This window comes from Hippichthys cyanospilos, chromosome 15 (genome assembly GCF_059441005.1).
Source record: "Hippichthys cyanospilos isolate Australia breed blue-spotted pipefish chromosome 15, RoL_Hcya_1.0, whole genome shotgun sequence".
In the NCBI taxonomy this organism is placed as follows: domain Eukaryota; kingdom Metazoa; phylum Chordata; class Actinopteri; order Syngnathiformes; family Syngnathidae; genus Hippichthys; species Hippichthys cyanospilos.
Genome location: NC_142383.1, coordinates 4,262,843 through 4,278,865, shown reverse-complemented (window position 1 = coordinate 4,278,865; position 16,023 = coordinate 4,262,843). Strand labels below are relative to the sequence as shown.

At 39.4% G+C, this 16,023-nt stretch overlaps 1 protein-coding gene across 1 annotated transcript; it reads left to right on the top strand.

The window, feature by feature from the left end:
* The first annotated feature begins 803 nt into the window (after positions 1–803).
* LOC148411414 (MAM domain-containing protein 2-like) lies at positions 804–15,845 on the top strand. Its single transcript, XM_088435561.1, has 15 exons — positions 804–975; positions 1,108–1,218; positions 2,640–2,911; positions 6,198–6,282; positions 6,656–6,796; positions 8,070–8,338; positions 8,826–8,919; positions 9,169–9,315; positions 9,529–9,648; positions 9,730–9,869; positions 11,454–11,550; positions 11,730–11,885; positions 12,115–12,368; positions 14,446–14,530; positions 15,554–15,845. Exons 1-15 carry the CDS (start codon positions 903–905, stop codon positions 15,598–15,600), a joined length of 2,091 nt encoding a protein of 696 aa, XP_088291687.1. The 5' UTR covers positions 804–902; the 3' UTR covers positions 15,601–15,845.
* Positions 15,846–16,023: the final 178 nt, after the last annotated feature.

Sequence of the window (16,023 nt, the reverse complement as noted above, 5' to 3'; positions counted from 1 at the left end):
TCGCTCTCAGTCTTTCTCTCTCTCTCTCCCCTCTCTCTCCCTCCCTCGCGTGCTCTCTCTCCCTCTGTTTCTCCCTCCCTCTACCTGTCCCTCTCTTCTCTCTCTCTTCCTCTCCTCTCTCTCCATCCTTCCCTCTTTCTCTTTCCCTCTCCCCCCTCTCTCTCCCTCTCTCTTCCTCTCTCACTCTCTCACTACCCCTCTCTCCTTTTCTCTCTCCATTCTCTCTCTCTTCCTCCCCCTCTCTCTCCCTCCCTCCCTTCTCTCAGTCTCCCTCTCTCTTTCTTTCTTCCTCTCTATTTCCCGCTTCCTCGCTCTCTCCCCCTCTCTGTCTCCCTCTCTCAGTCTCCCTCTCTCAGTCTACCTCTCTCTCCCTCTTTCTCTCTCCCTTCCACCCCCTCTCTCTCTAGCCATCTCGCTCTCTCTCCCTCTCTATCCCTCTCTCCCTTTCTCTCTCCCTCTTACGCGCTCTCTCCATCTTTCTCTCTCTGTCCCTCTCTCTCTCCCTCTCTTCTCTCACTCTCCCTCTCTTTCTTTCTCCCTCTCTATTTCCCTCTTTCTTGCTCTCTCCCCCTCTCTGTCTCGCTCTCTCACTCTACCTCTCTCTCCCTCTTTCTCTCTCCCTCTCTCTAGCCATCTCGCGCTCTCTCCCTCTCTCTCTATCCCTCCCTCCCTTTCTCTCTCCCTCTTGCGCTCTCTCTTCCTCCTTCCCTCCCTCCATCTATCTCTCTCTGTCCCTCTCTCTCTCTCCCTCTTTCTCTCTCTCCCCTCCTCTTCAGTCAGCTCTGCTGTCCATACACCCACCCACATTGGGGACAGTCAGCAGTGTGCTGCCAGTCGGTGAGCTGGAGAGACACTCAGACGACAGGCTGCAAAGCTTAAGTGAAAACTTTTTAAGTTCTTTTATGTTTTTCTCATCTGCAAAATTCATCCCACAAAGGATTGCAATGCTTCCGTTCTACCTTTTGGCCCTAGTTGGTGAGTACTTTTCATTGGCAGTGCCACTGCCAATTGCAGTGCATTAGGACATGGTTTTTTATAATGCCAATTTCTGTGATTCATAGTTGCCGTTCACTCTGTTTTCTCGCTTTCCACCCCTCTCCCCTCAAGCCACTATCCAAGCCCACAAGCAGTTGTTGCCGGGATCCTGCAATTTTGAAGCCAACACCTGCGGTTACATGTCAGATGCAGACCTGAGTAGCTGGACCCTGCACAAAGATGGTAATAGGGTCGTTTTATGGTGTATCTGTCCTCTGCACTCCCATTTGTCATTTTTAGAAGTTTACCTCTGATTGGTTTAATTAAAAATAATATCAGGTCTTTGGCATGGTGACTTTTGCAACTGTCAGTGGAGATGGCTCACACTTTTAATGTTGGGGAGAGGAAACACATCTGGTCTCTATTGACTCCAACATCCTTGAACATCTGGACTCTATGCAAGAGCACATTTAGGCATTTTCCTTGGGTCGACTGCAGTCGATACACAAGAGAAGAGAGCTGCGAACAATCACACTCTGACTCCTAGTTTATATAAAGTGATCAAAGCTTGCTGATGAATGATGATTATGTTTATTCTGCAAAACCTTTTTTTTAACCTGATAATAGCCTCCTTCACATAAGTATGAGAATTTCTCTCCTGTCATAAGAAAACGTGAAGATTAAACGTATAAATGATTATTCGTTAAGTATAGTGCTGTTAAGAGATTCAAAAAATAAAATGTGCGATGAATGTGGCAGATCATAAGATTCATGCATAGTATCACACAACAACATGAAAGTGTCTTCAGTCATTTACAATAATTGACAACAATTTGCCTTCTTGTATTTGAGACACACCCCAAGTGCAGGCTCCCAGTTTCAGTTTTGAACATCAGGAAGAATAGTATAGTTTTGTCGTATCAATTTCCAATTAATTATAAAATAATATTAAAGCAAAACATCATCCACCCTGTCTGTCACAGATTATTTAAATGTGGGGTGTTTTCAAGTTTATTTTGTCAAAGAGCTTACATTAGTGTTTTTGTTGCTATCATTGATGGTGGCTGTAGTCACAGTTGGGTGCTTTGCATTTATGTGGTAGGCTAAACTTGAGCTGTTTTATTAGTAAGACAGCACCTTCTCAAAAACGATAAATATCAGTCTACCTTCATCAAAGGTGCCATCGGGGCATTTTTTTAAAGTTATAATTACCATTCGTTCAAGTTTTCATTTTGCCCCTGAACTTGCCTTACAACCCACAACAGGGGCCTATCAGGTCATGCCAATCACAATTACAGCCAGTGTCCATTTCAGCTGGAATTGACCTTTGTTTTTCAACCCCCAACAACTCAAGCACAAGAAGCCTGATGCATAAAAATGGATCTGATCAGCATAAAGCAAGCAGAAAGATTGAAATTAAAAATTACATTAATGTGATTTAAAAAATAACAATGCTTAACTATGACGATGTTTCACTGATTGTGATTGATCTGTTGATTTGACAACCCTAATTAGGAAATCATACTTACCCTAAGACCTATTTTTCCCTCTACCTGTGTGACAACTAAAAATATTTCAATGGTGATTTTACAACCTTGGCTAGAGTGTTTCATGTGTCAGCTTGTCCATATACTCAAGTAGTCACATTTTCTCCTTTGTTGCAGGCCGTTTTATTGCTGTGGATGCTACTATGAAAGACGACCTTGACTTAGACATACAGGCCGATACCACGGGAGTCTTGGTGAGTCCAGTTCTGGACCAAAATGAGTGGAGCTGCCTGAGGTTGGTCTACCAGATTAGCGGCACAGGAAGCCTGCAAGTCTTGCAGCGGACGGAGGGTCTGAGCTTTGACAGGCCGTTGTGGAGCAGCCAAATGCCGTCAGACAGCTGGGTGATCGCAAGCATGGACTTGTCCAATAGCACAGAGACTGCAAGGGTAAAGTAATGACTTTTAATTGATAATATGACAAGTTATTTTATTGTGCAATATTTGGATCTATCCATCCATCCATCCACCTATCTATCTAAATGAAAGACAGATAACACTATGGAGTGGGCCCCAGTTGATTGCGTAAAGTAGAAGCAAACAACTACTGATATTCAAACCATCACTAGCCCTGTCTTCACAGAGGTCTGAACCATTAAACCACAAAACCTGGGGGCTGGATGTTGCATGCCACATCACTTTGTGCAGTTCATGCGAGCAAATGAGTATTCATGTTTCTTTCTACACTACAATGAGAGAGAATGTCTTACAAAATTGCAATTTTTCTTCTCTTAAACTGGTTTCACAAATATTCATTTACACAAAAATCGTTACCAAACAAACAAAATCTGTCAAAAATATTGTGTTTGAGTGCTGGTGAGAAGACTCAAATTGAGAGAAGCAGAAGTAAGACGGGAGCAGAGTATTAGCAAGCAAACTGATGAGACAATGAGGGATACCTGGACATGACACAAAAGGCTGGAGGCAGCTTACTGGTTGCCACAGGAACAGGTGAAAACCAAAACCTAGCGATACATTAAAAATGGAAATCAAGAGAAAATATCACAAAACATGATCCGTCCATCCGTCTATTTTCTAAACTGCTCATCCTCATAAGGGTCACGGCTGTCTTTGGGCAGTAGGTCGGATACACCCTGAACTGGTTGCCAGCCAATCATAACGACTGCTTACTGAAGCTGGATCACAGTACAATAATTGTTTTTTTATCATTTCAATTACAACAAGAAAAATGGATGCAACCACAATTTCCACCCACCACTAACCATCTGCCTTATACCACCCCCAATCATATTGCACATGCCAACAAAGATTATTGAGGGACTTTCTTGTGCAGTGGTTCTCAAAGTCTGTGTCGGGGTCTGTGGGCTGACTGTACAGAGTCTCTGAAACAATTTGCCTTATTAATTCACTGCCAGGCCAGTAAAAATAGATCTTTGACGCCTATAGCCATCATTGACAGTGAAAAGGTTAAATACCTATAGTTGATTTCTTTAATACTTAACTTCGCCAATCCCAAAGACATAGTTTTGCATTTTTCAATTCCAGGTACTTTTTAAATTTTTTCCCATTTTTTTCAGGTTTTTGGCTAAAGGGTCATTTAAAAAAATAGCTAAATGAATTTAGCAATCAATTACTTTAGGCAATAACTAACTTTGGTACCTTAAATACTAAGTGGTTTTAGCCCTAGAATTAAAAAGAAAAAAAAAAGTAAAAATACGTCTTTGGCATTGAATGAGTTAATAAAAATATACATTTGTGGTAATACATTTTATTTTATATTAAATTGTGAACGTAATCATGATTCCCCAAGAAAGCAATCAATTCAACCAGTTTAATACACTTGAAATTTGTCAACATAATCCACATTATCATCAAAGAGCTTGATTATTTAGTCACTAAATATGATGATGATTCTTTTTTGTTTGTTTGTTTCCACAAACATTTGCAATGGGAGTCCTTGGGAGAGTTTGCTTTCTAAAAGGGGTCTCTGACTCCAAAAAGTTTAAGAACCCCTGTTCTAGTGTATGGGAATGCTTCCGGAGGTGTCCATTAATTGTAAAATGACGCATTGAGAAGGGTAGAACAATATTTAGTGACATTTTACAGATACACTTATTCCTATAACTGTAAGATGTTGTTCAGTTCAGTTCAAGATGTTGTTGAGTGTTCATAATTATTCCCACTATGAACACAGCTATTAGCGTGCAAACCTGTTCAGTCAAAACAACTGCAGTGGTCGTGAAAAAGTTCATACTGTGAAAGAAAAGCAGAAGTAGGTCAACATTACAGGCTCTAATTGGGCTTGATTACAAAAGTCTGGCAAAGTAAACATTGCGTGGTAACAGCAGAGTACATGTTTTTGTCATATGCAGAGGTGGCTCTGACTTTGACAAGGTCATGACCTACACAAGGGTTAGCCATGTCTGCACTAACATGTGGGCCCCTGAGCGCATAAACATATTTCAAGGCCAGAACTGAGGGGGAAAAATGATGATGAGCGTAAAGTGGGAATATTTAAACTAAAAAGGTTACATTTTTATTCCCAGGAATGCTAAGAACGAATGATAGCTTGCTTCGTTCATTGTGGAGACTAGTCTAAAAACAACATGGTAATACTATTGCCCACAGGTGTCAAACTCAAGGCCCGAGGGCCGGATCCAGCCCACCACATCAATTAATGTGGCCCGTGAAATGCTGATTTGACTTCAAGTTTCTGGTTAAAATACCAAACTTCTATCTTGTCTTCATCTTTTTTTTTTTTGTTTGTTTTTCTCGGGGGCCTCCATTGTTTGTTCTCAAAGTGACCCAAGATAAAAGTGAGTTTGACCCCCCCTGCACGAGAGTAATCAGATACTTAAGTATTTGATTAGTACCAGCCATTTTTAGGCACTCCTTTAGACTACCATTTGATAAAATAAAAGAAGGGAAAAAATATAAATAAAATGTAAATAGTTCTGACCCGCAAACTGGTTTAATCTGGTCAGTGAGATGGTTTTGTAAGTATAAAAATGAACAGAATTTTTTCAATAAATGAAGAACTTGAAATGCTTTATGATTAATAGTAATGTTAATGCTTAAATTTTCATTGTGATGTTGTGCTTCTACAAATCCAGACATTATGAGAAAAGAATCATTAATTGGAAGTTGTTGTTTTAAAGTTATATAAATATACAGTATATATAGTATTTTCCTCAACGCGGCCCACAAGCTTAAATGAATTTAGCCGTTGAGAGCATTTACTGTATTTTGGTGGACCTTGGAGCAACTCAGATGTTTCAGATGATAAAAAAAAAGCTCTAGTATTGTATGATACGGCACAAGTCTCCATTGCTAGCTGCTAGTTATGTATACAATACATGTAGTGCATTTCAATCCAGTCACACAATTCCAATTCAGACAAATGAAAAGTCTGTCATTGCATTAAATGTTAATAACTGCAAATAATATGGTCATTTTATCAATCTTTAAAAGGTAATACATATCAAGAATAAAATATTGGTGAAATTACTTGGATAGTTTACTTAATCACGATAATATATATTAATATATATATATATATATATATATATATATATATATTTTTTTTTTTTTTTTCCCTTTGATTTAAGGGCATTTTGAAATAAAATGTTTGCATTTCTGATATCCGATTTTGATATCATTACATCACCCCATAGTAACTCATGTTTACTGTTACTCGACATGTGTTGCCTGTTAGGTCGTTATCGAAGGGATACCCGGGCGAACGGCTGGGAGCAGCGTGGCCATTTTTGAGATCCACATTAGTCCCGGATACTGCCTGGGTCAGTGATGTCACTCTTTCACTCGCAACATGTAATCAGTTCATGAGTCACACCGTTTTTGGGAATCCATATCAATAATTCACTTCAATATGTTGCACATATGACCTACCCAGCACACTTCCTTTCGGACTTTGACCCTAATCACTATGACAGGTGACATATGTTCTTTCCATATGGTTCCAATCAGCACTCAGCTGGTGTTCATTTACTATACTTTTGGGTGGACCACATATGAGACTTTAATGTGGTCCTCTAGTCAACAGCTTAGTTTTGGAAAAAAAACAAATCTGGCCATGCGAGTTTGGATTCATTTAACAGATGCAGCCAAACACATTCAAAAACATTCACGCTTCTCTCACTATTGTGCATGTAGATTGCAACTTTGAGGAGTCTCACCTGTGTGGGTACAATAACCAGTGGAATGCTAATGTGAACTGGTTCGTGGGTGGTGGCGGCGGAGGCCAGCTGCTTCACAACAACCTACCAGATGATCACACTCTCAGCAACAGGACAGGTCAGAGAGACATTTTGACTTCATAAAAAAAAAAGTATCTTTCCTATTGTTGGTTCCTTTAGTTTTTTCACTTTTTTTTTTCTTTATTTAGCACCTAAATTGGTTTGTCATAATCACTGTGTTACAGTCAAATGTCTGGGACTAACTGTACTGTCGTCAGTGGTCCCAGTTTTTCATTATTCGGTGAGACCAAAGTTCTTTATATGGAAAACTTGATTGAGCACCAGCTAGCGAAGTTGGCTACATACTAGGAAAACTGTGCTCTCTGACTGTCTGGAGCACTCTTTTTCAAGTTCCTTTTTTTTTCTTCCAAGGTGAATGTTAAAAATCCCCCCCTACGCAAAAAAAAATAATAGTGATTCATTATGAAAATGGTGCATATATTATAGCTCAGCAGCATTTCTATCTTCTGGATCAGTGTAGGCATTGTCAAATGCAGTTGTAGCACAACAAAAACAACATATAGTGTTCAGGATGACCCGCCAATATTCCATTTGACAGTTTTTCTTCACGTATCGCTTATTCTCATCAGTTGTTTAGTTTATAGTCGCAAGTTTAACACCTGGACTGGTCGCCAGTCAATCACAAGTTTGTTACAACACTGATATTATGGATGACAATCTGAGTCGTAAACCAGTGAGAATAGCTTTTGTTTTTTTGTTTTTTTAACAAGCAAGTACAACATCAAAATCATCATAAAACTCTTGCTTTATCAAATACCTTTGAATTAATGAACCAAATGTGTTATTGTTGAAGAAATGGTATACCTTTCAATTTCATTTAGCTCAAACTATACATAGTAAATTGAATTTTCAGGACTGGCTTATGTAAAATCTTGATGATTAGCATGGTTTGATATGTCTTTTGGCCAAAATTTCCTGAATCTGAATGTACTCAACTAACGTTTGTCATCTGGTGGTTTATTCAATTTCCCCTAGTTTGTAAAGAAAACAATGAATTGTAATGGTATTAATAAAAAAATATATATATATAAATTGTGATGTCAAAGTTCACCGGAATGACCACATGGTGCTCTTTTCTGCTTACACTAAATTCATTTTCGTTCTCATGTTAGGTCTGTTATGAATAAAGAATGTTACCATATACTGGACATTCCAATGTGGATCAAAGAAGAAAACAAAATATGTTACAGATCCATGACGCAAAGTTAGCAGTTGCCTAATTAAAAAAAGGCTCTGACTCATTTCTATGTGCTTTGTTTTTCAAGTTTCGCACTTGCCATACATTCACTAACATGAAACTTGGTTCCCAGGTCACTTTATGTATGTGGACTCCATATACTCCAAGACATTCAAAGAAGTGGCTAAACTGGTGTCTCCTATGACTATGGTGCCCATGTCCGGCTGCCTGACTTTTCACTATCAGAGCAGTGATGAGGGGGGGAACCTCTTCTCTGTTTACACTCGCGATCGACTGGGTCAGTACCAGGAGCTGTGGAGGGCGGAGCCAGAGACCTCCAGTGAGTCATACGGAGAATGGACACCTGTCCAGGTGGACCTGAAGGCTCCATACTCTGTGCAGGTCAGAAGAAATGTTTTTCATATATACTGTATATGCACCCTCGTTTCTCACATTTAATGTGGACCGGGACTGCAGTGCATATATTTACCTAAATCTAAAATATTAAACCTTTTACTGTGACTGTACTGTTGTCCTTTCCCATTCTCTTAGGCTGTAGTCTCACGGAGAGCCGTGGTTGTATTGGAGGCACCCGGAAGTCTAACGAGAGCGATGCTTGTAGCTGACAAAACATGATAACAATCAGTTTGCACTTGAAATTCCAATTTATTACGAAAGAAATGTAGTTAACAGATTTACAACGTTTCCTTCCGTAGCCACCGCTGTATTGCAACACACCTGCTCCATTCACGTCTCCCTCACACAAGAAATGGATTTGAACTCAAGTCCCTTTAACTGTGAGGCGGATGCGCTATTCACTGCGCCACCCTCCTAACTAAGCGTGTGCATGAATGGGTGTGCGTCTGTGTGCATGTGTCATATCTTTAAGGTGGTTTTCGAAGTGGCCTTTAATAGCCCAAGAGGGGGTCATGTTGCAGTTGATGACATTACTTTTTCACCTGAGTTCTGTAGCTCAGACACAGGTAAGACTTTATATACTGATATACTGAAATATTTAGACATTATGTAACTCATTTAAATGTTTACACAGGTTATGTGAAAGAAATCCTTAAGTCTTCTTTTTCATTTTAGTTTTAAATTATATATTATTTTTAACCTTTCATTATGACTCACTAAAAGTAAGCTGTCATCATCTGGGGGCAGTTGTGTGACTCATTTAAGCCATTGCCATACTATCTCCTTTTTTATTTGTTTATTTTTTTTCCCCACAGAGCCCACTTTTGATGCCTCAATTGCCAACTGCGACTTTGAGTCAGATTTGTGCCAGTACACACAGGTCGAAGGGCAAGGGTCATCCTGGAGAAGAGTTTCCGTAAAACCCAATATTTTTAGAAACGGTGACCACACATCAGGAGCAGGTAGGATTAATAAATGTCTGTATTTATTCCATTCAATATTCTCCATTTATTTTCATTAGATGTTTTGAGTATTTGGTAACAAGAAAAAAATTAAATTAAGGCTTGTTTGCTGTCAGTTCATTCACTAGCTTTCTAAATGTAAAATCTTCAATAATATTCTCTTTTTGGGAGTCATATTTTGCTCATAACTAAATATTGTCTGTTTTCTTTCAGGGACTTTCTTGTTGGCTCACTCCCAGCTGAGTACACAGTCCAGCTACATGAGTCGTTTAGCCAGCCCGACATTGGCTGCAAACATGAAGTACTGCCTACGATTTTACTTCTCCATGAGAGGTGGGTGACAAGTTAGTTGACCTTTTGGCTTCTCAAAGAATGCATATATTCAGGTTACTCACCACCCAAGAAACACTGCAGGATTCAACCAGACGGACCAAGCCCTTGCCGTGTATCTGCAACAGGGCAGCAGCCAGGAGAAGATCTGGACTCAGGGGGAGAAGTCCAGAGGGATCTGGATCGCAGCAGACGTGACCTTCCAGACATCACAGCCTGCAAAGGTCAGCCGAGAATCTGCAAATTTTGTTTTGTGAGGGGGTCTGGAAAAAATATATAAAGTACTGATAGAACTGAAAAAAAAACTGCAGAGTAACTTCAAGTATGGTGCAGACATCCACGTTTAATGTGGTTGATACATTCTAGAACTAGATGTTTGGTGAGGGACCACACAAAGCGAGGCTTAAGGACTTCCTATAATTAATACTATATATATAGACATCCTTTTTCTTCATCCAAATGCTGATCACTGAGGCTTCCCCCCCATCTGGAGCTAGGCCTGGAGACGAGACTCATTGTTGAGCATCCAATGGCTGGGTCTGCACCCAAAGAATGAGGGTTTTAAATGAACACCTGCCAATCTTCCAAATAAATTCAAATTAATTTTGGCAGATGTTGAAAACGTACCAGCAATTTTGGCCTGTGGGGATGTCAGATATATCAAGGATTGGATGGAGTTCGTTTGACTTGACTTGTCATTGGGACAATACTACAGTATTAGCAGACTGGGGTGATTACCTCCGTTTTTCAAAGGGAGATTAACAAGTATGTTTTTTGTAAAGGGAAATTACAGTCCTGGTCAAGTCTATTGAAGGGGTTTGGTGTCGGTTGGGAAGAATCTGAGATTTGACTCTGATTCAGGAGAAGCAATATGGCTGGCTCTGAACCCTTGTTCGAGGGTGCATTGGAATTTCCTTCAACTTTCTACATGTGCTTTTTGGACTTGATGCTGTCCCCCCTGGGGAACAAGACTAAGACTTTTGGAGGTCAAAACTGAGAGAAGACCAAAACTCAACATCTCAAAAATTCACAGAAGCAGACCAAAATGAAAAGTACAGTATTTTTTCCTTCAAACAAAAAATAGATTCTGCAAATTTGCTTTGATATATTACACTGAGGCAGCTCAGTCAATCACTGGTGAGCATGTCCACTTTATAGTTAGGTCACACCCAGATAGGGCACCCCAGCTTCCTCCCACACTCTAAAAACATGCGTGGCAGGTGTATTGGACATACTAAATTGTCCTTAGGTGTGACTGTGTGTGTGAATGGTTTTTCATCTTTGTGTGTTTCTACAATTGGCTGACAACCAGTTGAGGGTGTCCCCCGCCTACTGCCCGAAGTCAGCTGGGATAGGCACCAGCAAGCCTGTGAACCTTGTGAGGATAAGCGGCTCTACAAAATGGATGAATGGATAGATGGATGGACAACTGGACAACAGATTCACACATTTGCTTTTTTGGTGGCTAGCAAAGAAAAAAAATCTGCGGATAAGCCGCAAGCCGCTGGGCTCAAATCATGAGAAAAAAAGCTGCGGAAAATATGGTACAAATAGCATTGGTTAGAAATTGAGCTTTGATAAGAATCATGTGACTCCGTAGTATGCCATGCAGCTGCCGTTAAACGAAACATTCCGCCAGTCTTTGTTCAGCATCGTTCACCCAGATGTAAAAATAATCAAAAGATCTGATGACATGATTGTGCACATGCAAACTAAATGAGCAATGTCTGAGCTTAATGGCGGTTTAAAAGTCTTGTGAATGGAACCGATGCAAGCAAGACCGTTCAAAATGTGCTTTTGCAATTCAGGTTGTTTTTGTCAGCACCTGCAAGAGTCTGTGGGACTGTGGCTCTGTGGCTCTTGATGACATCACCATGAGTCTGGGAGACTGTGAGTTGGCGACAGGTAAAATTATTCCATGGATTCTTTGAACAAACCTACTAGGTATTATTTACTCTTTGGTAACTCAGCCTTTTTTGAACAGACTTTTGACGGGTAGCAGCGATGCAAAAAAAAAAAACAAAAAAAAAACAAACTAACCAGCCAGGCAATTTTGTTTGATTTGTTATGTTTTCTTGCTGCAGGGACATTTTCATCCCTTCCAGGATGCTGTGACTTTGCAACGGGCCTTTGTGGTTATACTCAGGACAAGCAGAGCGACGATGCTGACTGGGAGTTGAGGAGAGGGCCCACCCCAACCTCATACACAGGACCCAGAGGAGATCACACTAGTGGACTTGGTGAGAGGATACCTGCTCATCTTCTCTGCATACGTTCAATTACCATGATTCATCTTAAACTATATTACTGATTCTGCAACCATCCACCATAATCTATACCTGAAAAAAATTTCTCTCTTAATACCCGGGAACAAGGCAGCGTTTGAAATCCTAAACAGCATACTGCTTGTATCTGCATTTACAAATGCGGAACACACAGTGCAAGAGTGATGATGTTTTTTTTTGACAGGATACTACCTGTACATGGAAGCGTCTCCCATGCTGCCCGGCCAGACTGTTAGATTGCTGTCGCGCCCTCTCAGGAGCTCAAGAGGGCCTCAATGTCTGCGCTTCTACTATCACATGTATGGCTCGAGCACGGGCCAACTCAGTGTTCACCTCCAAAAAGACGGAGGAGACGTTTTGTTGTGGCAACGAAGTGGCGAACAGAGCATTGCCTGGCTGAGGGCCACAGTGGAGTATCAGAGCGACAGCCAACATCAGGCAAGCCGAAAAAAATGATATTATAATTTGGTAGGGATAAAAAGACCTCTGTTGCACTTTTTCTTTGCCCCGGCATCCAACATATTAGTATACACGTCATAAAAAATGTCAAGCCAATCGCAGCATCCATCCGTTTTCTAGAGATGCTTATCCTCACTAGAGGATATCCCAGTTTTCTATGGGCAGTAGATGGGGGATGGGGGACACCCTGAACTGGTTGTCGCAGGGCACACAGAGACAAACGACCAATCACACTCACAAAAATATCAGAGGGCAATTTAGAGTAGTTGTTCTCAACCTTTTTATAGTGATATACCCCCTTTGAATTATGTTTTCAGCCCTTAAACTGCAAAACTTTATTGGATTAAAAAAAAAAAAAGTCTTAAAATGAGCGTTCCATCAGTGTTTGATTTTTTTAAAATTTTGGATCATAGAAGATATCTGTTATCAAAAATAAATAATTATTAATAAATATTTTCCACCCCCCAAAAAAATCAATACAAAGCTTCAGACCTGTTCTCAAGAAGAAATAATCATAAATAAATATTTGTCCACAGAAAAATATTAAACCTACAGCATCATCTTTTGAGATTACAGTAGGTATCTGTTCACAATAATAAATCATAAACTTAATTATTAATAAATATTTGTCCACACAATATAATCAAAATAAAGTGTGAGACCTGTTCTCGAAAAGTAATACTGTAATTATAATTAAATATTTGTCCACAGGAAAATACTCAACCTGGGGTTCCTTCAAGGCTGTACCCGTACCCCCATTTGAGAACCACTGATTTTGAGTCACACTTACCATACACTTACCATGCATGTTTTTAGGTGTGTGAGAGAAAACAGGAGTAGCCAGAGAAAGGCCTCACGGGCACCCAATGAACATGCAAACGCTTCGGAGGACTGTCAGAGAATCGAACCCGGGACGTTGTTCCACCGTGCCGCCCCCAATCACAGCAATAATTGTTCATGCTTTGCATGACAGTAAAATGCGGGTTGACTTCAAATAAACTCCCCTTTACCATACAATATACAGACATGACTGCCTGAAACACTTTTATTTTGAAATTGTTGCAGGCAGCATGTCGTGGCGAACATGACTCATTTTTGTATCGTCAATTTGCAGTCTGCCCGTTACGATCCGTTGTTTCCAAGAATCCTAACATGAACAACAACACGGTAGTTCTGAAATTACATTCAATTTCCAACAAAAATGACTTCATTACGCCGACATTGTGTCCACAGCAGAAACTTGCATAGAGTAGCCGCTAGCTAGCAACGTGAGTGCTCCATATCTGCTGGCAAGAGCAGTCAATTATATTTCAAAGGAAGTTGAGTACATGTAAATGACTGCACAGGTGGATGCTGACTGCCTGAACTTTGCTGGTACCACTGATCACTGTTCAACAATCCGCTGACTCAATCATTCTACTAAACAGTTCAAAAATGTATAGATTGTAGATGCTAATTCATAAGTGAAAATTTGCAATTTGGGCTTCTATGTTCTTAATTGCTTTTCATCAGGAAATTATCTGTAGGATATCCGAATAAAAAAACTACTCAATAGCTGCAGACTAACAATTACTTGATTTAATAATAAATGTTTACAAATCTACATCTGCATATCACTGGCATCAGGCAAAAACCTCATGCGTTCTTAACACAGTATTTTTTATGAGATCCCCAAAACAGCGTGTTTATTGAACCATTAACATTGGAGCACCAAAGAGCACAGTAATTTAGTTAACAATAATAACACCTACATTGTATGTGCCTAACCAGAAACAGAATTTGGAAAAACTATGTAATTTGAAATTGACCAAATTGTGATTGGAAATTGTGACCACCAAAATGGTATCTACAAGTGCAAGAGGTTCCCACAAAGTAAAACTCGAGAGTTTGGTCCCTACCATGTGGCAAAACGAAGGGCACACACTCACATACATAAACCTAAACAATGTATTAAGCATCCAGTTATCTCAATTCAACCTTTGTGGATTATCATGATGAGTGGCCAAACACTAAAAATGTAAAACTCTTTACTTACCTTGTTTCTCTACTGTCTCAGATCACGTTTGAAGCAACCAGAGGTTCATCGGTCAGAAGTGACATTGCCATTGATGACATCATCTTGGAGGGTGGGCCTTGTCCAGGTAAATATTGCCTTTTTTTGTTCTAAGAAATAAGGTACACGTATTTCATTGGATAAAAATGCAGGAATCTCTATACAATGGCATTGTCTGTGCTTGCATGGATTTTTGTCCAGGTTGTTTCTCAAATAATTTTTTAGTGATGGGGGAATTATTGAGACCCCAACATGATATGAAAAACTTTATTTTGAACTTGAAATCAAGCAAAAAAAAAAAATAAAATATATATATATATATATATATATATATATATATATATATATATATATATATATATATATATATATACAATGCCTTTTTTGCATGGATAAACAATAATAATTTAACCAAAAAAAAACAAAAAACCCCAAGTAGTAAAAAACTTATATACTATACTAGCTTGCTCATTTAGGCCCAAAAAGTGCAACCGTTATGTTTCTTAAATGCAACCAAATTGGGCCAGTAATCTTCATTTTTTTTTTTTTGCAGAACCTGTTTTGGAATGTCAAATATATTTAAAATAAAAATAAGGATAACTTGCTATGTTTTTAATGCTGATATTTGTGGTCATGGTCTTGACTTGGTCTTCTCACCTTTCAAAAATCTTGTCTTGGTCACCATGATTTCTGGTCTGCAGCACATTACAAGTGGTATATAGAAAACGGACAGGCACTCTGCATTGTGACCTTATTTTAAATCAGTGAAAAAAGCAACTCAGAGATGAGTAGAAACTATTTAAAGTTGGGTAAATATTAGTAATCTAAATGCAACAATAAATCTTGTATGTTAAAAAACATACATCTAAATAGTTTTTTTTTTGACTCGAGATGACCAGTTGATGACGGTGAATAGAGCATAAAAACTGAATTCTGGAGCAAATGGAAAAAGATCATGTAATCTTGATGTAGTTTGAGGGACAGATTGTTATATGATTTTTGGCTGAGTACTGAATCTGTGAAATATGACGTAAGAATGTTAGTGATCTAAAGAGAGTACAGGAAGTAACATCTGGCGCAGCATTCCGATAAGTCTTTGTTCCATTTGCAGCAGCTGAGACGAAGGTCCCCGTGGCGACGTCCAATGAGATCGAGTAGTGGGAGACTGCAGCATCAGGCAGGATGCATGTGCTTTTTTGTTTGTTTTGGCACATTTCAGTGGACTCTAAAGGCTTTTCAATTGCCCACTCAAACACGCGGTCACGTTCATGTAGGTCTCTTTCCATAGAGCATCATTGTACTTTACACTCTTGCACCAGAGTGCTGTCTCTTTCTTCACATTTATATGCATTAGATTAATGCTCGTTGCTCAAATAAAGCTAGGGGTTGTGTAATTTTGAAAAGTTTGTTTTGTTTTTGTTTTTTTTTAATCTTACAACTTTCTATGACCAAAACGTTTTACTTTGTGCCTAAAACCAGGACCACACAGATTTAACCCCCTGGGATTTTTCACTAGCCTGGCCTTTTTATCACCCAACTTGGGCTGACTTTGAAATGCTCATAACATCGTCAAATATAAAT

Excerpts from the sequence above, each read along its gene's own strand:
- LOC148411414 (XM_088435561.1), top strand. The coding sequence starts at position 903 with ATGTTTTTCTCATCTGCAAAATTCATCCCACAAAGGATTGCAATGCTT. Across the intron at positions 9,649-9,729 it reads ATTTTACTTCTCCATGAGAG|GATTCAACCAGACGGACCAA; the intron begins GTGGGTGACAAG and ends GAAACACTGCAG. Across the intron at positions 11,886-12,114 it reads AGATCACACTAGTGGACTTG|GATACTACCTGTACATGGAA; the intron begins GTGAGAGGATAC and ends TTTTTTTGACAG.